The sequence below is a fragment of the Pantherophis guttatus genome, chromosome 4 (genome assembly GCF_059756535.1).
Source record: "Pantherophis guttatus breed Tessera chromosome 4, ASM5975653v1, whole genome shotgun sequence".
In the NCBI taxonomy this organism is placed as follows: Eukaryota; Metazoa; Chordata; class Lepidosauria; order Squamata; family Colubridae; genus Pantherophis; species Pantherophis guttatus.
Genome location: NC_142066.1, coordinates 3,044,749 through 3,067,027, shown reverse-complemented (window position 1 = coordinate 3,067,027; position 22,279 = coordinate 3,044,749). Strand labels below are relative to the sequence as shown.

The 22,279-nt window shown below is 48.1% G+C and overlaps 1 protein-coding gene across 4 annotated transcripts in view; it reads left to right on the top strand.

Annotated features, from left to right (window-relative positions):
- The window catches only part of LOC117671255 (polyunsaturated fatty acid lipoxygenase ALOX15B-like), a 56,257-nt gene that overhangs the window by 5,097 nt on the left and 28,881 nt on the right, over positions 1-22,279 (top strand). For 2 of the 4 annotated variants that reach the window (XM_087891636.1, XM_087891635.1), the window contains exons 2-4: positions 11,995-12,066; positions 14,710-14,840; positions 21,285-21,436. In XM_087891636.1, coding sequence (XP_087747762.1) covers positions 14,762-14,840; positions 21,285-21,436 — 231 coding nt within the window. In that variant the 5' untranslated portion in view covers positions 11,995-12,066; positions 14,710-14,761. Of the gene's footprint in view, positions 1-11,741; positions 12,067-12,311; positions 12,467-14,709; positions 14,841-21,284; positions 21,437-22,279 lie in introns of those variants that run through there. The other 2 variants (XM_087891634.1, XM_087891637.1) reach the window with 2 other exon arrangements.

Here is a 22,279-nt window from a genome sequence, read left to right as displayed (position 1 = left end):
CCAGTAGAGGCAATCCTCGACTTACAATGATGCGTTTAATGATCATTTGGAAATATGACAGTGCTCTGGAAAGGGATTTACAATCCTCACACTTACGACCGTCAGAACGTCCCCGCAGAAAGGGACTTACGATCCTCTCATTTGCGACTGTCACCACGTTCCCTGCAGAAAAACAAAGCCAGTAGAGGCAGTCCTCGACCAACTGCAGTGATTCGCTTAACAACGGTGGCAGGAAAGGTCGCAAAACGGAGCAAAACCCACTTAACAAATTTCTCACTTAGCAACAGAAACTTTGAGCTCACTTTTGGTCATAAGTTGAGGACTACCTGTATAACCTTCCCATAAGCAAAGTCAACCGGGGGGGAGGGGGAATAGCGTGATTCGCTTAAGGACCACATTATTCATTTAACAACTGCAGTGAATCGCTTAACCCAGTGGTGAAATCCAAATTATTTTTACTACCGGTTCTGTGGGTTGGCTTGATGGCATGGTGTGGTTTGGTGGGCGTGGCTTGGTGTGTGTGTGTTGGCGAAGGATACTGCAAAATCTCCACTCCCTCCCCACTCCAGGGGAAGGATACTACAAAATCCCCATTCCGTCCCCACTCCAGGGGAAGGATACTGCAAAATCCCCACTCCCTCCCCACTCCAGGGGAAGGAGACTGCAAAATCCCCATTCCCTCCCCACTCCAGGGGAAAGATACTGCAAAATCTCCATTCCCTCCCCACTCCAGGGGAAGGATACTGCAAAATCCCCACTCCCTCCCCACTCCAGGGGAAAGATACTGCAAAATCTCCATTCCCTCCCCACTCCAGGGGAAAGATACTGCAACTGTAGTTGCTTTATAACTACAGCCAAAAAAAAAAAGGCTAGAAAAATCTGGTGGGACTCACTTAACAACCCCCACCCCCAGTCCCAATTGTGGTCGTAAACCGAGGACCTCCTGTATGGAAGAATCTGCATCCCTCTTCCCATAAGTTTCCCCCCCTTTTTTTCTCCATTCTCCGGCCCCACAAGCAAGCCAGGCCATCTTGTGGCAGTGAGTTCCACGGATTCCGCCTGCCTTATGGCTGAAAAAGGACTTTGCAATCTGCCAATCATCCTTCCCCCTCTCTGTCGTTCTCACTTCAACCATTCCCACCTTCTCGCACCTGCGACCTGGTCTTGGTTTAGGACAGGGGTCTCCAGAACTCGGCCTTCACCCTGAGCTGAAAACCAGTCAATGAAAACCTTCTCAAAGTTGGCCACCATGAAAGAGAAGGTCATCTCCACTTCCCCCGCGTGATGTGTGATCTCTGCAGGTCATAAAGTTTGGGGAGATGCCTGCTGGAAGAGGCAGTCCATTAAGTGTCAGGTTCTAAACGAAGGGCATTCAAGCTTGGCCACTTTAAGACTTGTGGACCTCAAGTCCCAGAATTCCAGAAGAAGAAGAGGAAGAGGAAGAGGAAGAGGGGAAGAAGAAGACGAAGACGAAGAAGACGAAGAAGAAGAAGAAGAAGAAGGAGGAGGAGGAGGAGGAGGAGGAGGAGGAGGAGGAGGAGGAGGAGGAGGAGGAGGAGGAGAGAATGAGGAAGATGAGGAGGAGGCAGGGATGAAGGAGGAGAAGGAGAAGAAGAGGAAGAGGAAGAAGAAGAAGAAGAAGACAAGAAGGAGAAGAAAAAGAAAAAGAAGAAGAAGAAGAAGTAAAAGAAGGAGGAGGAGGAGGAGAAGACAAGGAGGAAAAGGAGGAGAAGGAGGAGGAGGAGGAGGAGGAGGAGAAGAAGACAAGGAGGAGAAGGAGGAGGAGGAGAAGAAGACAAGGAGGAGAAGGAGGAAGAGGAGAAGAAGGAGGAGAAGGAGAAGACAAGGAGAAGGAGGAGGAGAAGAAGACAAGAAAGGAGAAGGAGGAGGAGGAGGAGAAGAAGAAAGAAGAAGAAGACGAAAAAGCAGACAAGGAGGAGAAGGAGGAGGAGGAGGGGGAGGAGGGGGAGGAGGAGGAGGAGGAGGAGGAGGAGGAGGAGAAGAAGAAGAAGAAGAAGAAGAAGAAGAAGAAGAAGAAGAAGAAGAAGAAGAAGAAGAAGAAGAAGAAGAAGAAGAACAACAACAACAACAACAACAACAACAACAACAACAACAACAACAACAACACAAGGAGGAGAAGGAGGAGAAGAAGGAGGAGGAGGAAGAAAAGGAGAAGGAGCAGCTGACTGGGCAATCCTGGAAATTGAAGTCCACAAGTCTTAAAGTTGCCAAAGTGTAGACATCTCCTCTTCTAGAGTCCGTAGCATCCTCGGGGCTCTTGAAGCTGGTTCTTCCCATGTTTCCAAGAAAGGAGAAGTCGGACGTGACCCTCAAGTCAAGGGACTTCCTCCCAAGGAAGGCCACCTTCTGCAGCGAACGGATTTCCAACATCCAGTTTCACTTCCTCCCTCGGCTGCGGCTTCAGCATTTTCCGGCTAAATAAAACCTCTTCTTCCTGTCTGCATTTTTCTGAGATGTTCCAGAGCTGGAAGTGAAGTGGAGCAGATGGCGAGAGGTCAGATGGTCACGATAGGTCAAACCAGGATCAATCAAACCATTTTCCATGAGGTCAACTTACTTTTTTCTTTTGGCCACTAAACCTCCTGCTGTTGTGCCCTAGGCATCCTGAGTCATTAAAACCCACGAGTAGTCCCAAAAACCTCTTTTATTGCAACGGCTGTGAATTATGTTCATTCACAGCTGAGTCCCAATTAGGTGCAAAAAGTCAGTGATGGGATTCAGCCGGTTCGCACCACTTCGGGAGAACCGGTTGCTTACTTTCTGAGCAGTTTGGCAAACTGGTTGTTGGAAGAAATAATAAGGACAGAGAACCGGTTGTGAAATTACTTGAATCCCACCACTTTGGGAGAAGTCCTTCGGGATAATCACCAACCTTTATCTCCCATGACATGCCGCCAAAGACCTACTTGGCAAAGCCACACGGCGTCCAGAATCAAACAGAGATGCCGACTGGGAACAGAATTAGCAACGTTGCTTTCCTGCAAAGGGCCCACATGCCTTTGCTCCTTTTTTAAGCCGCATGGGAGGGGCCAATCATCTCCAGGCCTTACTCCCGAGTCGTCCCTTTTGCTTTAGCTGCTCTTGCCTTCTGGCAGCTCTGCTCATGCGCGCACTAGGAACAGGCTCCTCCTGTTCCTCTGCCACTCTGATGTTCGACTCTGGAGGTTCTGGAATCTGTGCATTGCTTCCAGATGGCCCTGGCCCCATCTCTGCCTCCGACGCAGAGCCCTCGTCCGGACCTTCCCCAGACTCCAGGACTGGCCCAGGTTCCTCCCCAGCCTCCTCACTGTCCGACTCCGCTGCCAGCTCCGTAGGCTGTTGGTGGACCACAACACCTTCTTGCTCATCCTTCCCTCCGTTCCAGGTTGGCATCAACGGTCAAAGTTGATGGCCTTCAAGTGAAGGTCCCCATCTCCGCCAGGAGGTTGTGTGTTGCTTGGTCTTATGAAGTAGACAGAAGAACTGTCCACCGATGGAAGAGACGTTTCCTTCAGAAGTTGTGGGAGCTTCATCCCTGGACGTCTATGGAGCTTCTCCATCATCCAAGGTTGTCCCAAAGGTACTTTTTCCCACCATTTTTGTTTCAAAAGTCAACTGGACTTTCTGGGTTTCCTTGGAAGATGTTTCGCTTCTCATCCAGTGGTGGGATTACAAATAATTTAATGACCGGTTCTCTGTCCTAATGACCGGCTGGGTGGGCGTGGCCATGGTGGGCGTGGCCAGAGGGTGTGACATGTGGCTCTCGGCTTCCTGTATCTCCCTGGGAGCAAAAATGGGCCATGGGGGGCCGCATCCCCCCCGGCACCCCATTTTGGGCCTAGGCCTCCCTGAAGCCTCCTGGGAGTGAAAACGGGCAGCGGGGGGTCGTACCACACACCCCCGTGCCCCGTTTTGGGGCTAGGAGGCCTCCCTGCCCTTACTTGGGACCCAAATTGGGGCATGCGGGGACTCCTGGAAGTGGTGGAGCCAACCAGCAATTTAATTCAACCGAACCGGCTGAATCCCACACTGTGAATCTCATCCCAGACGTAGGATGAGCTAGTAGTAATCAGGCAACTGACTCGTATTTATGACGGTGGCAGGGGGTGTCATGTGATTCACCTTTTGTGACCTGGAGGAAGCCAGATTCACTGAACAACCCGGTGACTCACTTAACAACGGCAGTGTTTCCTTTAACGACGGCGGCAAAGAAAAGTTGCAGAAGGGCGTAAAATCCATCCTTTCGCAGCTATCTCACTTAGCAACCGGGAACGTTGAGCTCAATTGCGGTCGTACGTTGAGGCCCACTCGCATTTAGATTACTACACCAATTTGGAATATCGTATTTTCTCTTTTTCACGTAAAATAATATGCGGCGGCGGAAAATAATAATAAAGAGATCAAGCCGAGCGCCGCGACTTATGAAACCCTGAGTTACAAATCTTCTCTTTTAAATAATAAATGCAATGGGCATTCTAAATGCAGGACAATAGTATGATTTACCTACCACCAATAAAACCGAATAAAATATCCTAAGCGGCCAACTTCAAATAAGATAAGAGGAAACCGGTTACACCTTATCAAGAGGTTAAAGTCTTTCCTGTTGTTTGATAAGATTTATCCGATGGTGAAATATTTGATTTCGGAAAGGGCAGCTGTCTGGCACACACCCAAATCACTTTTTATCACAATGGTCCGTCCACAAGGTATTTTCTGCCTGGGGATACAGATTTTCCCACGAGCCCTCAAAAAGGCCGGCCGTGAAGAAAAAAGAAAGAAGGAAGAAAGGAGGAAGGAAGAAAAAAGAAAGAAGGAAGAAAGGAGGGAGGGAGGGAGGGAGGAAGGGAGGAAGGAAGGAAGGAAGGAAGGAAGGAAGGAAGGAAGGAAGGAAGGAAGGAAGGAAGGAAGAAAGAAGAAAGGGGGAAGGAAGGAAGGAAGAAAGAAAGACAGGAAGGAAGGAAGGAAGGAAGGAAGGAAGGAAGGAAGAAAAAAGAAAGGAGGAAAGGAGGAAGGAAGAAAAAAGAAAGAAGGAAGAAAGGAGGAAGGAAGGAAGGAAGGAAGGAAGAAAAAAGAAAGAAGGAAGGAAGAAAGGAAGGAAGAAAAAAGAAAGAAGGAAGAAAGAAAGGAGGAAGGAAGAAAAAGAAAGAAAGAGAAAGAAGGAAGGAAGGAAGGAAGAAAAAGAAAGAAAGAGAAAGAAGGAAGGAAGGAAGGAAGAAAAAAGAAAGAAGAAAGAAAGAAAGAAAGAAAGAAAGACAGGAAGGAAGGAAGAAAAAAGAAAGAAGAAAGAAAGAAAGGAAGACAGGAAGGAAGGAAGGAAGGAAGAAAAAAGAAAGAAGAAAGAAAGAAAGAAAAAGATAGGAAGGAAGGAAGAAAAAAGGAAGAAGGAAGAAAGAAAGGAGGAAGGAAGGAAGAAAAAAGAAAGAAGGAAGGAAGAAAGAAAGAAAGAAAGAAAGAAAGAAAGAAAGGAAGGAAGGAAGGAAGGAAGGAAGGAAGGAAGAAAAAAGAAAGAAGGAAGAAAGAAAGATAGGAAGGAAGGAAGAAAAAAGAAAGAAGAAAGAAAGAAAGAAAGAAAGAAAGAAAGAAAGAAAGAAAGAAAGAAAGAAAGAAAGAAAGTCCTCAAATTACGGCCACCGTTGCGCCCCAACATTTCCAGGCCGAGATGATCCCTCTCGCAGTTATGACGATGGAGTCAGGTGTCAGCGATTCTGTACCTGTGCTTTTGGTTTTTCTTGTCTAAATGTTGAACCTGACTTTGTTAGAGAAGAGGAAGAGGAGGAGGAGGACGAGGACGTAAGGTCCTTGGTGCTCTCTGAGCTTGGTTATTTTACCCAGACGTTTCATGACCCAACTAGCTAACATCATCAGTGCTTCAAGGAAATGGAAGGAGGAGGAGGAAAAAGGACTGTAGGGTCCTTAGTGATCTCTGAGCTGGATGCTTTTCTTCCAGACGTTTTATGATCCAACTAGGGAACATCATCAGTGCTCGAAGGGAGGGGAGGTTTCCAGAGAGGAGGAGGAGGAGGATGGGGGACGGGGAGGAGAGGAGAGGAGGAGGAAGAGGAGGAAGGGGGAAGGGGAATGGGGAAGAGGAGGAGGAACTGCGGGGTCCTTAGTGATCTCTGAGCTGGGTGCTTTCCTTCCAGACGTTTTAAGACCCAACTAGGGAACAGCATCAGTGCTACAAGGGAAAGAGGTTTCCAGAGAGGAGGAGGAGGAGGATGGGGGACGGGGAGGAGAGGAGAGGAGGAGGAAGAGGAGGAAGGGGGAAGGGGAATGGGGAAGAGGAGGAGGAACTGCGGGGTCCTTAGTGATCTCTGAGCTGGGTGCTTTTCTTCCAGACGTTTTAAGACCCAACTAGGGAACATCATCAGTGCTACAAGGGAGGGGAGGTTTGCAGAGAGGAGGAGGAGGAGGATGGGGGGGGGACGGGGAGGAGAGGAGGAGGAAGAGGAGGAAGGGGGATGGGGAAGAGGAGGAGGAACTGCGGGGTCCTTAGTGATCTCTGAGCTGGGTGCTTTTCTTCCAGACGTTTTAAGACCCAACTAGGGAACATCATCAGTGCTACAAGGGAAAGAGGTTTGCAGAGAGGAGGAGGAGGAGGATGGGGGGGACGGGGAGGAGAGGAGGAGGAAGAGGAGGAAGGGGGATGGGGAAGAGGAGGAGGAACTGCGGGGTCCTTAGTGATCTCTGAGCTGGGTGCTTTTCTTCCAGACGTTTTAAGACCCAACTAGGGAACATCATCAGTGCTACAAGGGAAAGAGGTTTGCAGAGAGGAGGAGGAGGAGGATGGGGGGGACGGGGAGGAGAGGAGGAGGAGGAAGAGGAAGAGGAAGGGGGAAGGAGGATGGGAAAGAGGAGGAGGAACTGTGGGGTGCTTAGTGATCTCTGAGCTGGGTGCTTTTCTTCCAGACGTTTTAAGACCCAGCTAGGGAACATCATCAGTGCTACAAGGGAAAGAGGTTTGCAGAGAGGAGGAGGAGGAGGATGGGGGGGACGGGGAGGAGAGGAGGAGGAGGAAGAGGAAGAGGAAGGGGGAAGGAGGATGGGAAAGAGGAGGAGGAACTGTGGGGTGCTTAGTGATCTCTGAGCTGGGTGCTTTTCTTCCAGACGTTTTAAGACCCAACTAGGGAACATCATCAGTGCTACAAGGGAAAGTGGTTTGCAGAGAGGAGGAGGAGGAGGATGGGGGGGACGGGGAGGAGAGGAGGAGGAGGAAGAGGAAGAGGAAGGGGGAAGGAGGATGGGAAAGAGGAGGAGGAACTGTGGGGTGCTTAGTGATCTCTGAGCTGGGTGCTTTTCTTCCAGACGTTTTAAGACCCAGCTAGGGAACATCATCAGTGCTACAAGGGAAAGTGGTTTGCAGAGAGGAGGAGGAGGAGGAGGATGGGGGGGACGGGGAGGAGAGGAGGAGGAAGAGGAGGAAGGGGGAAGGGGAATGGGGAAGAGGAGGAGGAACTGCGGGGTCCTTAGTGATCTCTGAGCTGGATGCTTTTCTTCCAGACGTTTCACGACCCAACTAGGGAACATCATCAGTGCTACAAGGGAAAGAGGTTTGCAGAGAGGAGGAGGAGGAGGATGGGGGGGACGGGGAGGAGAGGAGGAGGAGGAAGAGGAAGAGGAAGGGGGAAGGAGGATGGGAAAGAGGAGGAGGAACTGTGGGGTGCTTAGTGATCTCTGAGCTGGGTGCTTTTCTTCCAGACGTTTTAAGACCCAGCTAGGGAACATCATCAGTGCTACAAGGGAAAGAGGTTTGCAGAGAGGAGGAGGAGGAGGATGGGGGGGACGGGGAGGAGAGGAGGAGGAGGAAGAGGAAGAGGAAGGGGGAAGGAGGATGGGAAAGAGGAGGAGGAACTGTGGGGTGCTTAGTGATCTCTGAGCTGGGTGCTTTTCTTCCAGACGTTTTAAGACCCAACTAGGGAACATCATCAGTGCTACAAGGGAAAGTGGTTTGCAGAGAGGAGGAGGAGGAGGATGGGGGGGACGGGGAGGAGAGGAGGAGGAGGAAGAGGAAGAGGAAGGGGGAAGGAGGATGGGAAAGAGGAGGAGGAACTGTGGGGTGCTTAGTGATCTCTGAGCTGGGTGCTTTTCTTCCAGACGTTTTAAGACCCAGCTAGGGAACATCATCAGTGCTACAAGGGAAAGTGGTTTGCAGAGAGGAGGAGGAGGAGGAGGATGGGGGGGACGGGGAGGAGAGGAGGAGGAAGAGGAGGAAGGGGGAAGGGGAATGGGGAAGAGGAGGAGGAACTGCGGGGTCCTTAGTGATCTCTGAGCTGGATGCTTTTCTTCCAGACGTTTCACGACCCAACTAGGGAACATCATCAGTGCTACAAGGGAAAGAGGTTTGCAGAGAGGAGGAGGAGGAGGATGGGGGGGACGGGGAGGAGAGGAGGAGGAGGAAGAGGAAGAGGAAGGGGGAAGGAGGATGGGAAAGAGGAGGAGGAACTGTGGGGTGCTTAGTGATCTCTGAGCTGGATGCTTTTCTTCCAGACGTTTTAAGACCCAACTAGGGAACATCATCAGTGCTACAAGGGAAAGTGGTTTGCAGAGAGGAGGAGGAGGAGGATGGGGGGGACGGGGAGGAGAGGAGGAGGAGGAAGAGGAAGAGGAAGGGGGAAGGAGGATGGGAAAGAGGAGGAGGAACTGTGGGGTGCTTAGTGATCTCTGAGCTGGGTGCTTTTCTTCCAGACGTTTTAAGACCCAGCTAGGGAACATCATCAGTGCTACAAGGGAAAGTGGTTTGCAGAGAGGAGGAGGAGGAGGAGGATGGGGGGGACGGGGAGGAGAGGAGGAGGAAGAGGAGGAAGGGGGAAGGGGAATGGGGAAGAGGAGGAGGAACTGCGGGGTCCTTAGTGATCTCTGAGCTGGATGCTTTTCTTCCAGACGTTTTATGACCCAACTAGGGAACATCATCAGTGCTACAAGGGAAAGAGGTTTGCAGAGAGGAGGAGGAGGAGGAGGATGGGGGGGACGGGGAGGAGAGGAGGAGGAAGAGGAGGAAGGGGGAAGGGGAATGGGGAAGAGGAGGAGGAACTGCGGGGTCCTTAGTGATCTCTGAGCTGGGTGCTTTCCTTCCAGACGTTTTATGACCCAACTAGGGAACATCATCAGTGCTCGAAGGGAGGGGAGGTTTGCAGAGAGGAGGAGGAGGAGGATGGGGGGGACGGGGAGGAGAGGAGGAGGAGGAGGAGGAAGGGGGATGGGGAGGATGAGGAGGAACTGTGGGGTGCTTAGTGATCTCTGAGCTGGATGCTTTTCTTCCAGACGTTTTAAGACCCAACTAGGGAACATCATCAGTGCTACAAGGGAAAGAGGTTTGCAGAGAGGAGGAGGAGGAGGAGGATGGGGGGGAGACGGGGAGGAGAGGAGGAGGAAGAGGAGGAAGGGGGAAGGGGAATGGGGAAGAGGAGGAGGAACTGTGGGGTCCTTAGTGATCTCTGAGCTGGGTGCTTTTCTTCCAGACGTTTTATGACCCAACTAGGGAACATCATCAGTGCTCGAAGGGAAAGAGGTTTGCAGAGAGGAGGAGGAGGAGGAGGATGGGGGGGACGGGGAGGAGAGGAGGAGGAAGAGGAGGAAGGAGGAAGGGGAATGGGGAAGAGGAGGAGGAACTGCGGGGTCCTTAGTGATCTCTGAGCTGGATGCTTTTCTTCCAGACGTTTCACGACCCAACTAGGGAACATCATCAGTGCAAAAAGAGAGACAGGTTTGCAGAGAGGAGGAGGAGGAGGAGGATGGGGGGGACGGGGAGGGGAGGAGGAGGAAGAGGAGGAAGGGGGATGGGGAGGATGAGGAGGAACTGCGGGGTCCTTAGTGATCTCTGAGCTGGATGCTTTTCTTCCAGACGTTTTATGACCCAACTAGGGAACATCATCAGTGCTACAAGGGAAAGAGGTTTGCAGAGAGGAGGAGGAGGAGGAGGATGGGGGGGACGGGGAGGAGAGGAGGAGGAAGAGGAGGAAGGGGGAAGGGGAATGGGGAAGAGGAGGAGGAACTGCGGGGTCCTTAGTGATCTCTGAGCTGGGTGCTTTCCTTCCAGACGTTTTATGACCCAACTAGGGAACATCATCAGTGCTCGAAGGGAGGGGAGGTTTGCAGAGAGGAGGAGGAGGAGGATGGGGGGGACGGGGAGGAGAGGAGGAGGAAGAGGAGGAAGGGGGAAGGGGAATGGGGAGGAGGAGGAGGAACTGTGGGGTCCTTAGTGATCTCTGAGCTGGGTGCTTTCCTTCCAGACGTTTTAAGACCCAACTAGGGAACATCATCAGTGCTACAAGGGAAAGAGGTTTGCAGAGAGGAGGAGGAGGAGGAGGATGGGGGGGACGGGGAGAAGGAGGAAGAGGAGGAAGAGGAAGAGGAAGGGGGAAGGAGGATGGGGAGGAGGAGGAGGAACTGTGGGGTCCTTAGTGATCTCTGAGCTGGGTGCTTTCCTTCCAGACGTTTTAAGACCCAGCTAGGGAACATCATCAGTGCTACAAGGGAAAGAGGTTTGCAGAGAGGAGGAGGAGGAGGAGGATGGGGGGGACGGGGAGGAGAGGACGAGGAAGAGGAGGAAGGGGGAAGGAGGATGGGGAAGAGGAGGAGGACTGTGGGGTCCTTAGTGATCTCTGAGCTGGGTGCTTTTCTTCCAGACGTTTTAAGACCCAACTAGGGAACATCATCAGTGCTACAAGGGAAAGAGGTTTGCAGAGAGGAGGAGGAGGAGGATGGGGGGGGACGGGGAGGAGAGGAGGAGGAGGAAGAGGAGGAAGGGGGATGGGGAGGAGGAGGAGGAACTGCGGGGTGCTTAGTGATCTCTGAGCTGGGTGCTTTTCTTCCAGACGTTTTATGACCCAACTAGGGAACATCATCAGTGCTCGAAGGGAGGGGAGGTTTGCAGAGAGGAGGAGGAGGAGGATGGGGGGGACGGGGAGGAGAGGAGGAGGAGGAAGAGGAAGGGGGAAGGAGGATGGGGAGGAGGAGGAGGAACTGCGGGGTGCTTAGTGATCTCTGAGCTGGGTGCTTTTCTTCCAGACGTTTTATGACCCAACTAGGGAACATCATCAGTGCTCGAAGGGAGGGGAGGTTTGCAGAGAGGAGGAGGAGGAGGATGGGGGGGATGGGGAGGGGAGGAGGAGGAAGAGGAGGAAGGGGGAAGGAGGATGGGGAGGAGGAGGAGGAACTGCGGGATCCTTAGTGATCTCTGAGCTGGGTGCTTTTCTTCCAGACGTTTTAAGACCCAGCTAGGGAACATCATCAGTGCTACAAGGGAAAGTGGTTTGCAGAGAGGAGGAGGAGGAGGATGGGGGGGACGGGGAGGAGAGGAGGAGGAAGAGGAGGAAGGGGGAAGGAGGATGGGGAGGAGGAGGAGGAACTGCGGGGTCCTTAGTGATCTCTGAGCTGGGTGCTTTTCTTCCAGACGTTTTAAGACCCAACTAGGGAACATCATCAGTGCTACAAGGGAAAGAGGTTTGCAGAGAGGAGGAGGAGGAGGATGGGGGGGATGGGGAGGGGAGGAGGAGGAAGAGGAGGAAGGGGGATGGGGAGGATGAGGAGGAACTGCGGGGTCCTTAGTGATCTCTGAGCTGGATGCTTTCCTTCCAGACGTTTTAAGACCCAACTAGGGAACAGCATCAGTGCTACAAGGGAAAGAGGTTTGCAGAGAGGAGGAGGAGGAGGATGGGGGGGACGGGAAGGAGAGAAGGAGGAAGAGGAGGAGGAGGAGGAGGCACCCAGCCTTCCTCCTTCCCTCCCTCCCTCCCAGGTGCGCCCTCGCGCTTGGCCGCTGCTGCTGCGCCTTTGCCGGATGGCGCTGCCCGGGGCGCGGGCGGGCAGGCGGGCGGGCAGGATAGGGCGCCCAGCTGCTTTTCAAAAGCCGGGCAAGGACTCCGGGGTGGCTGGGCTGCCGGGGGCGGCGAGAGGCGGAGGCGGCCCGCCCTTCCCCAGGTGGAGCTCCCTCCGCCGAGGCTTTCTGGGGCCGCCCAGAAGCGCAGATCCAAAAGGCTTTTTTTTTTTTTGCAGCTGGCGCATCTCCGGATCTCTTGCAGCGGATTCCCGGGCGCCCTTGGAGAGAAAAAAAAACCAGGCAAGAAGGTATTTTTTCTCCTTGCGCGCAGCCCGATCCTAACTTTGGGAGGATCGCGCAGGGAGGGAGGGAGGGAGAGAGAAGGTGGGGGGGATTTATAGCACCGCGTTTCCTCCTCCTCCTCCTCCTCACCACCCCCTCCCCGCTGTAGGATCGCCCACCTCTGCCCCACCCGGTGCGTAATGGAGAGGCGGGCGACTTTCTTTTTGCAAGGGGCGCCAGGTTGGAGAAGCGGTGGGGGGAAGAAGGAGGAATCTGGCGCTGCGATAAATTGGGAATTGCTGCGGAGCTCCGACGCATGGGATTTGTAACTCTTTGTTGGTCTTCCCTTTTTCCAGGCTGACCCTGGAGTTTGGGACTCGGAGTCCTTTCAGTTTGGGGGGAAAGGAAGCAGGGAGAAGAGGCATGGTAAAGTGGTAGTAGTTTCCTGTTCAAGTTGGGAGTTGCAGGACAGGCAGAAGTTCAACAGGGACGGCTGCCCTCCCTTTCTTCGTTCCTCTGGTTGCCTTGACAGGTAGTCCTCGACTTACGGCCCCCCGATTGAGCCCAACACGCGTGCCGCTCAGCGAAACGTTCATCCAGTGACGTTTTGGCCCCGTTTTACGATCTCTCGGGCCGCCGTCGTTAAACGAATTCCCTGCCGTCGTTCACCTTGCCCCCCCTCCCCCGGTTAAGTATAATCTGGCATCCCCCCTTGGCTTGGCCGGTGAAGAGGTTCGCTTAAAAGGGGGAATCGCGTGACCCCAGGGACGTTGCAACCGTCATAAGTATGAGGCAGCGGCCACGCGTCTGAATTTTGAAGACGTGACCCCCCTCCTCCCGCGGGGAGGCTGCAAATAGTCGTGAGGATGGGAAAACGGTCCTTAAATCACTGTTTTCAGCGCCGTTGTAACTTTGTGAATGGAATAGAGTCTGGATTTTAATTGGATTGTTTTAAATTGTGGGCCAAAGCTGTATAATTCTTTTAATTGATTTTAAATTTTGTATTGGTATGTTTTTTATCTTTGGCTGTGCACCGCCCTGAGTCCAATAGGAGAAGGGCGGTATATAAATTGAAATAATAATAATAATAATAAATAATAATAATAATAATAATAATAATAATAATAATAATAATAATATTGTTGTTGTTATTATTATTATTATTATTATTATTATTATTATTATTATTATTATTATTATTATTATTATTATTATTATATCCTCCAACAATACCTTAACAGTTCCTAGGTCCTTGGTTAGGACTCGAGCTGCTGAGCTATTAACCAGCCTCAAAAGCTGTGAATCCCACTAAAGATTAACCAATAATAATAATAATAATATATTATTTTTTTATCGCTGGTTTGAGTGCTGGAGCAGTGATTACAACTGAGGTGTAATCATATAAATAATATATATGTATGTGTATATATATATATATATCAGATATATGATATTTATATATGTCTGTGTGTCTGTGTGTATTATATTGCAAAACTCAGATATGTGTGTGTGTAAAATGTTGCAAAACTCCTATAAATATATACATATATTTGGGTATATATAATGTTGCAAAACTAGATATGATACACACACATATATATGTTGTTGCAAAATTCAGATATATAATTGTTATAAAATGTTGCAAAACTCAGATATATATATATGTATGTGTATGATGTTGCAAAACTCAGTGATACGATCGATATATCAATATATATCTATATCTATATATCTATCTATCTATAGATAGATAGATAGATAGATATAGATGATATAGATATAGATGTAGATATTTGTTTTCTGAGGTTTTCGCGGGTGTTTGTATGTAGGTCTTTGATTATTATTATTATTATTATTATTATTATTATTATTATTATTATTATTATTATTATTATTATTATTATTATTATTATTATTATTATTATGCCTTTCTCCGGCGTAAAATTGGAGGTTTCTTGGCAACGTTTCGACGAAGTCTCATTCGTCATCTTCAGGCTGGTGTTTTCGGCTTCGTGCTTCTAAGAGCAATGTGTGTGATCGCAGCTGTTTCTTCCTTTTAACTGCCTCGATATATATATATATATATATACACACACGTATTGTTGCAAAACTCAGATAGATGATTTTCTAAAATGTTGCAAAACGCAGCTATATGATACGGGATACAAAGTCATATATATGTGTGTGTGTGTGTGTGTTTGTGCCTAAAGTCAGATTTGGCCCCTGGCGAGAGAGATGGACAAGTCGGTGCAGTTTTCTCGGCAGCCTTTTATTTCCCTAAAAAATGTCAGAGGACTGGCCCAAAAAGTCACCCAGCTACCTTACGTGCCTAAAGCAGGATTAGCACTCGGGTTCCTTACTCCCCAACTAATCGTCCCTTTTTTCGGTCCGGCTCTCGGCTTATTCTGAAGCCCAGAAAATTCTTTTTCCCTCCCGCCCCCCCCCCCCGAAAAAAGGGGAAAAAAGGACTCACAATCGACACAGGTATGAATTGCTGGACTACTACACCGATAACCTGAGTTGGGTCATCCCTGGTTAGCACATCAGGAAAGCCGGAGGGGGGAAAAAAATAAATATATTTTTGCAATTTCGAACCCCCTCGCATTTGAACATTGGAACGATAAAATTGTTTTTCCCTCTGGGGAAAATGTTTTTTTTTATCTCTTTAGGAATGTCGGCTTCTTATTGAAGGGCCCTAAATTGCCTCCAATTGCCCCCAAAATGCACTTCAAAGCGATGCAGAGATCTTGGACGGTTCTCCGGAGCGGCCGTCAAATTTTTACGCAAAATTCAAGCCGAGGTAAGGAAGGTTTCTGTTTCTTCGCATGAGAATCCCGCCGCCTAAAGAGGCGACGCTCGGGAAACGCACAGGGAGTCCTCGACTTACGACCCCGCTCTCGAGCCCCCAACGTTTGTGTGGTTAAGTGTCAGAGATGGTATTCAGCCGGTTCGGAACATGGTTCGGATCGGTTCGCTCGTACCGATAACAGAAATCGCGAGTGGGTCCGGCCACCTGCCCCGGCTCTATGCCATCCTATTTAAGGCATGTTTTTGAGCCGTGGAAGGCGCGCGCACGGGAAAAGCACATGCGCGGAAAGCAGGCACACGGCGAACCGGTAGCAACATAATGCGAATCCCGCCGCTGGTTAAGTGAAACGTTTGTTAAGGGTGTCCCAAATTTGGTTGTGTGATTCTCCCCAAACCGTGTTAAATTTTATTTCCCCGGCGTTAGCGCATCCCTCTTCGTTTCCTTTCATTTCTTTACAAAGTTATTTCTAAATAATAATACAATTGGTCTTTGCTCTAGTAAGGCCCGAGGATTTTACGTTTTTCTCAGGTTGACAAGTAGTTTTCTTCCGGTTCTTTTTAAATCTCTCAATTTCCTTTTATTTTGGGTGGGTGAGGTAAGGTTGACCATAGTGGTGAAATCCAAATTTTTTTTACTACCGGTTCTGTGGGCGTGGCTTGGTGGGTGTGGCTTGGTGGGCATGGCAGGGGAAGGATACTGTGCAAAATCTCCATTCCCACCCCACTCTGCGGCCAACCAGAGGTGGTATTTGCCGGTTTTCCGAACTACTCAAAATTTCCGCTACCAGTTCGTCAGAACCTGTCAGAACCTGCTGGATTTCACCCCTGGTTGAACATCTTCAACTTCTTATTTCAAATAGTCCTCGAGGTACCACCGTTCGTTTAGTGACCGTTGGGAGTTACAACAGCCCTGAATAAAGAGACTGATGGCCGTGTTTCACGCTTACGACCGTTGCCGCATCCCCATGGTCACACGGGCTCGAAATTAAAACACTTGGCCACTGACTCGTATTGATGACGGTCGTAATGTCCCGGGTCATGTGATTCTCCCCTGTTGCGACCGTCCGATAAGCAAAGTCAATGAGGGAAGCCCGATTCGCTTAACGACGGTGTGACTCACTGAACAACTGCAGCGATTGACTTAACAACAGTGGCAAGGAAGGTCGTAAAATGGGACAAAACTCACTTAAGAATAGTCTTGCTTCTTAAGAGAAATGTTTGGCTCAATTGTGATCAATCAATCAATCAATCAATCAGAATAGATTTGGAAGGGACCTTGGAGGTCTTCTAGTCCAACCCCGCTCAAGCAGGAGACCTTGTACCGTTTCAGACAAGTGGCTGTCCGGTCTCTTCTTAAAAACCTCCAGTGTTGGATCCACCCACAACTTCTGGTGGCATGCTGTTCCACTGGTTAATTCTGGTGAATGGGTTAAATCTGGAGGGTTAGATTGGATGACCTCAATGCTTCATTTTTGTTTTTGTCTTTTAAATCATCTTAGTTGCTTTTCGTTGCTCGGGGTTTTTTGTTTTTTTTTCTTGGCACTTCGGTCGTAAATCGAGGGACTACCTGCATTGATTTTAAAACCTGATAACATTCCAAAATTTTTGTTTGCGGGATTTCTGACCGCTGATAAGCTTTGCTATCTCTCCGGCCTAGTATTTCTCACAGTCCCAATTCAAACACAAGAGTAAAATTCTCTTCTTCTATATTCTATATCCTACGTTGTTCTTACCGTCACAAATTTAAGATATTTAAACAAACTTTTGGCTATTCAGATGGCTTACAAGTAGTCCTCGACTTATGACCACAAACCCGGGGGGGGGGCATTAATACTTTCCATTCTTAAGCAATGCAGCCATTAAGCGAGTCGCACCTGATTTTATGACCTTTTTTTTTTTTTTTTGGCTACGGTTGTTCGGTAAACCCACGCCGTCGTTAAACGAATCACAGTCATTAAGCGAATCTGGCGTCCCCTACGGACTTGTCTTGTCAAAAGCCCGCCGGGACGGTCACGAGCGGCAATCATGTGACCCTGGGATGATTGTAAATACAAATTTACTATTGTAAATGCAAATGCCTGAATTTTGATTCCCCTGACTGTGACGGTCGTAAGGGCGAGGTCCTGCTCGTCAGTCCCTTGTTTCAGGCCCATTGTAACTCGGAGCGGTCGCTAAACGAGTGGTTATAAGTCGAGAACTGCCTACTCTCCCGTGGCTGAGCTTTCCAGAAGCATATGACAATTTTCCCCCCGCTTTTTTAATAAAAAATATATTTTCAGAGGCCTTTTTCAGCCTTGCATTTCAAGAGGTCATCGTTCTGAATTAACACGACTCCGTTTCAGCTGGAGTTCACCCAACTTTCTTGCAAAATAGTTCCTCTTTGTTCAGCTGGGAAAGTTTATGGGGTGGATGGGATGTTTTTTGAGGCGGAGTTGTGTTGCCGTGATGTCCCACTTTTCCAAAAAAAACCAAAAAAAACCCCCAGAGTTTTGAGCTTGCTTTCATTTTTTGGAAAATTCTTTTTTTTTTTTGCAAAGTGTAAACTTCAGAAGAATTGTTCAATTGTAAATGCTCCAAGAGGTGTTTTTTTTTTTATTTTGCAAAAAGTTTTTATTTTTATTTTTTCCAACATACAAATTACCTCTTTTCGGAACACAGCCCTGATCCGACAATTTTTTTTAATCATCTTTAACAAGATTTGATAGATTCTATTTTGCCGTGACGCTTATTTCCTAATCTTAAATCACGTATCTCAACTAATACATTACATCCTAGAAAAAATTTACTCAAATGTACTTCATCAAAACAGTTACCTTTTTATTAACCCCCCTTAAATCTTAATTCAATTAACACCAAGGAGCCTTGGTGGCGCAGCAGACTAAAGTGCTGTTAAGTAGCACTTAGCTGCCAGCTGCCTGCAATTACTGCGAGTTCAAATCTCACCAGGCTCAAGGTTGACTCAGCCTTCCATCCTTTCGAAGGTAGGTAAAATGAGGACCCGGATTGTGGGGGCAATAAGCTGACTTTGTATAAAAAAAGAACACCGCTTAGGGAGGGCCGAAAGCCCTACTAAGCAGGTATATAAATAGATAGATAGATAGATAGATAGATAGATAGATAGATAGATAGATAGATAGATAGATAGATAGATAGATAGATAAATATACAAAAGTATGAAGGCTATTGCTTAATGCATTGTAAGCCGCCCTGGAGAAGGGCGGCATATAAATCGAACCAATAAATAAATAAATAAATAAATAAATAAATAAATAAATAAATAAATAAATACATACATACATACATACATACATACATACATACATACATACATACATACATCATTATTCATTTTGCGAATTTTACCCTAAGTCTTCAATATTAACAATACTTAATCTTAAATCCCCTATCTCCCCTATTACGCTCTTATAAAAAGTTAGCTCTTATTTACTTAATCGAAACAATTACCCGTCTATCAATCCACTGTAAATCTCAATTCAATTAATAACTCATCAAACATTACACAATTCTTAAAACCTAAATCTCACTGTTTAACCATACAGTTCAAATACGTGATATTTCAAAATCTTTCTAAAACTTCCCCGCGTTTATGATTAACTTCGTATAACGCTCATTAAATTGTTATTTCCTTTATTGCTTCACCAAATTTAGATTCTCTCTCTAATCCCCAAAAATATAACGATTTAACATTGAAACATAGTTCTTAATTCAAATAAAACACCGGAAGAGTTTGGAAGAAGAGATTTGACCCCCGTTTGTCTGAAGGAGGGGGGGGGTTGTAGGGTTTCCTGCCTGAGCAAGGGGTTAGACTACAAGACCTTTGAGGTCCCAACTCTTGTGATTCTCTTCTAGTCTATCAAGGGAGGTGCAAATCTTTAAATCTGTAGTCGCGAAGAGGTCGCCACTAAAAAAACAATGACGGCATTTTTGCAGAACTGGGTGGAGGATTTTTCCAGAGAAAAATCCAATTGTGCCAACCAGCTTATGCTGCAGAAAAGCAAAACAAACCCCCCCCAAAACAAAAATATTTATTATTTATTTTATTAGTCATATTTCTATGACGCCGAGGACTCTGGGCGGTTTACACCAAAGACAGTATATTAAATAGCATATTGCCACCTAACAATCTGGGTCCTCATTTTACCCACCTCGGAAGGATGGAAGGCTGAGTCAACCTTGAGCCGGTGAGATTTGATCCGCTGATCTGCTGAACTAGCAGTCAGCTGAAGTAGCTGCAGTACTGCACTCTAATCACTGCACCACCTCGGCTCTGTTTGAAAGCTTTTTAAGAATTTGCAACCCAGTCTTATTAAATTCAATCGGAATCGAGGTTTGGCAAATACACGTAATCCTCGACGTATCACCGCGACGGAGCCTTAGCTTTCCGTGGCTAAGCAAAACCGTGAATTCCCCGTCCCCGTCCCCCCCCCCAATTGTACAACCTTTCTTGCCGCAGTTGTTAGATAGATAGATTAACAGAGTTGAAAGGGACCTTGGAGGTCATCCAGTCCAACCCCGCCTGCCCAAGCAGGAGACCCCATAACCATTTCCGACGAATCGCAGTCCGGTCTCTTCCGGAAAGCTTCGCTGTTAAGTGAATCCGACTTTCCCATTGACTCGGGGGGTGGGGGGGTGGATGGGTGTCCCGAGGACGATCCCGGGATCCCGGAACGACACTGCGACCGTCATAAATACGAGTCAGTTTGCAAACGTCCGAATTTGGATCGCGTAACCGCCGGGGGAAGCCGCAACGGTCATAAGGGTGAAGGAAACATCCTTTTTGGGTTTTATTTTAGTGCCCGTTGCTGCTTTGAACGGTCACTAAATGAAAGGTCGTAAGTCGAGGACTATCTACAGCTGTGTATTATTTCCCCTCCCGCATCTGGAACCAGCTTATTATCATCATTCAAGGTTTTGTTTTTGTGTCTGTGTGTTTTAAAGCAATTTGGCTGACAAACCGTACTCAACGAGTAGTCCTTCATGGTACCACGTCCACACGGAGGAAAGTACGCAATGGGGTACCACGAATTTCCGTCTTAGGGCCCAGGACTCTTCAACATCTTCATAAATGACTTAGATGAGGGAATAGAAGGGGTACTTACTAAGGTGGCGCAGTGGTTAGAGTGCTGTACTGCAGCTACTTCAGCTGACTGCTAGTTCAGGGGATCAAATCTCACCGGCTCAAGGTTGACTCAGCCTTCCATCCTTCCGAGGTGGGTAAAATGAGGACCCAGATTGTTGAGGACAGTCTGCTATTTAGTATACTGTCGATTGTTGTAAGCTGCCCAGAGTCCTCGGAGAGTGGGCGGCATAGAAATATGATTAATTTTTTTAAGTGTTTTTAATTGTTTTGTTTATCGTTTTTAATTAATGGGGCCAAATTTATATATATATTTTTTAATTGTATTTTAATATTTGTACTTGATGTTTTTACTTGGCTGTTCACCGCCCTGAGTCCTCAGGGAGAAGGGCGGTATACAAATTCAAAATAAAATAAAAATAAAAATAAATAAATAATAAAATAAAATTTTTAAAAAAATTTGATAAGATGATACTAAGTGGCAGGAATAGCCAACACCCTAGGACAGTGATGGCTAACCTTTTTGCCGTCACGTGCCAAAAGTGGGGGGAATGCGGGAGTGTCACACGTGTGCGTGCCCACACCCATAATTCAATGCGCCCCGCCCCTCCTGTGCATGCCCACGCGACCCCACTGAGCTCCCCCTGCTTTTGGCACGCGATGGCCCGGTGGGCCCGGTAGGCCCATTTTTCGCCCTCCCCAGGCTCCAGAGGCTTTTCTGGAGGCTAGGGAGGGCGAAAACGGCCTTCCCCACTCCCCTGGAGGCCCTCAGGAGGATAATTAGCTAAAACAGCCAGGTCCAGGGAAGGCTTCTTGAGGAGGGCCCTCGGCAACGCCTTTTTCAGATGACCTATAAGGTCCCTTCCGACTCTGTTAATCTGTAACCGGTATCGCTTTCTCTTGTTTTTCTTCCTCCTGGCCAGAATGACCCCAGTTAAATAAATATTGCGCAAGGATAAAGGAATAATGGAAAGCGATAAAGAAAAGAGCCGAACAGCTGGGAGAAATGAGATTTTGGCTGGAAGTTTTAAAAAAAAAACAACACCACCCATTTGCAGCCCGGCGTCAAAAGATTTCTTTGCTTCTCAGCCAAAATTCAAATAAATAATTCTCAACAACCCATGATTGATCGCTTCTTCTCAGCCCAAAAATACAAATTATGGAGGGAGAGAAAACATTCTCAACAATGGATGATTTATAGCCGCGGGAAAGTTGCTCGGCTTTTTCCACGGTGATAAAGTGAGCGTATTGTTTTATCAAAGCAGGAAATGGACGCAGATGACCGAGGATCTTTTGAAAAATGACTCCCCTCTCCCCCCCCTTTTTTTTTTTTGGCAGGCATCGGTGGGGACCCTTGGAGAAAATTGGCTTTTTTAAACAACCCTGCTTTGAACCGAACGAGGCTGAATAGAATCGCCGGATTCCGGGGAATTCAAGAATGTGGCTTCCCGTTATTAGGAAAAGGCGCCGGTTTGCAAAGAGAAATGAGGGTAATGTTAATCTGTGGTTTTGGGGTTTTTTGCAAAAACAAAAAAACCCCAAAAAAAACAAAAAACAGGCAGTCCTCGACTTACGACGGCCAATGAAAGCTGTTGGTCGTTAAGTGAGTCGCGACAGGTGGGTAGCCCTCACGTACAGCCCTTGTTCTCTTGATATCTTTGAATTGAACCGGCCTCAATCCTGCTCGACTTTTTCATCATGGCTCGGGTCTATCCAGAGCGAAGACGTAGAGATAGTCCTTGACTCATTTAGTGACCGTTTGAAGATACAACGGCACTGAGAAAAAGTGAGTTGGGAACGTTTTTTTTTTCTTTCCACAAAACGATTCGTTGCCGCATTCCCCGTGGTCAAGTGATCAACATTCGGACGCCTGGCCACCTACTCGTATTTATGACGGTCGCGGGGTCACAACGTGATCCGCTTTTGAGACCTCCTGACAAGGAAAGTCAACGGGGGAAGCCGGATTCAATTAACGACCATGTTCCCGACTTAGTGATTCACTTAACAACGGTATCGAGAAAGGTTGCAGAATGGGGCAAAATTCGCTTAACAACTGTCTCGCTGAGTAACAGCAATTTTGGGTTCAATTGTCGTAAGTCGGGGACTACCTGAATTTAAGCAGAACATCCATTTCTTATGTTCGATCTTCTCCAGGGAGTCCTTCCTTCCTTCTCATTAGGCGGCCAAAGTGTTTGAGTTTCATCTTCAGGATCTATCTGGCCTTCTCAAGAGCAGTCAGGATCCAGGAGTGCCGGCTGCTACCCCTTGTACAATGTTGCCAACCTCCGTCCATAGTTCTTCAGGCACTCTGTCCATCCGATCTCATTCCTTAC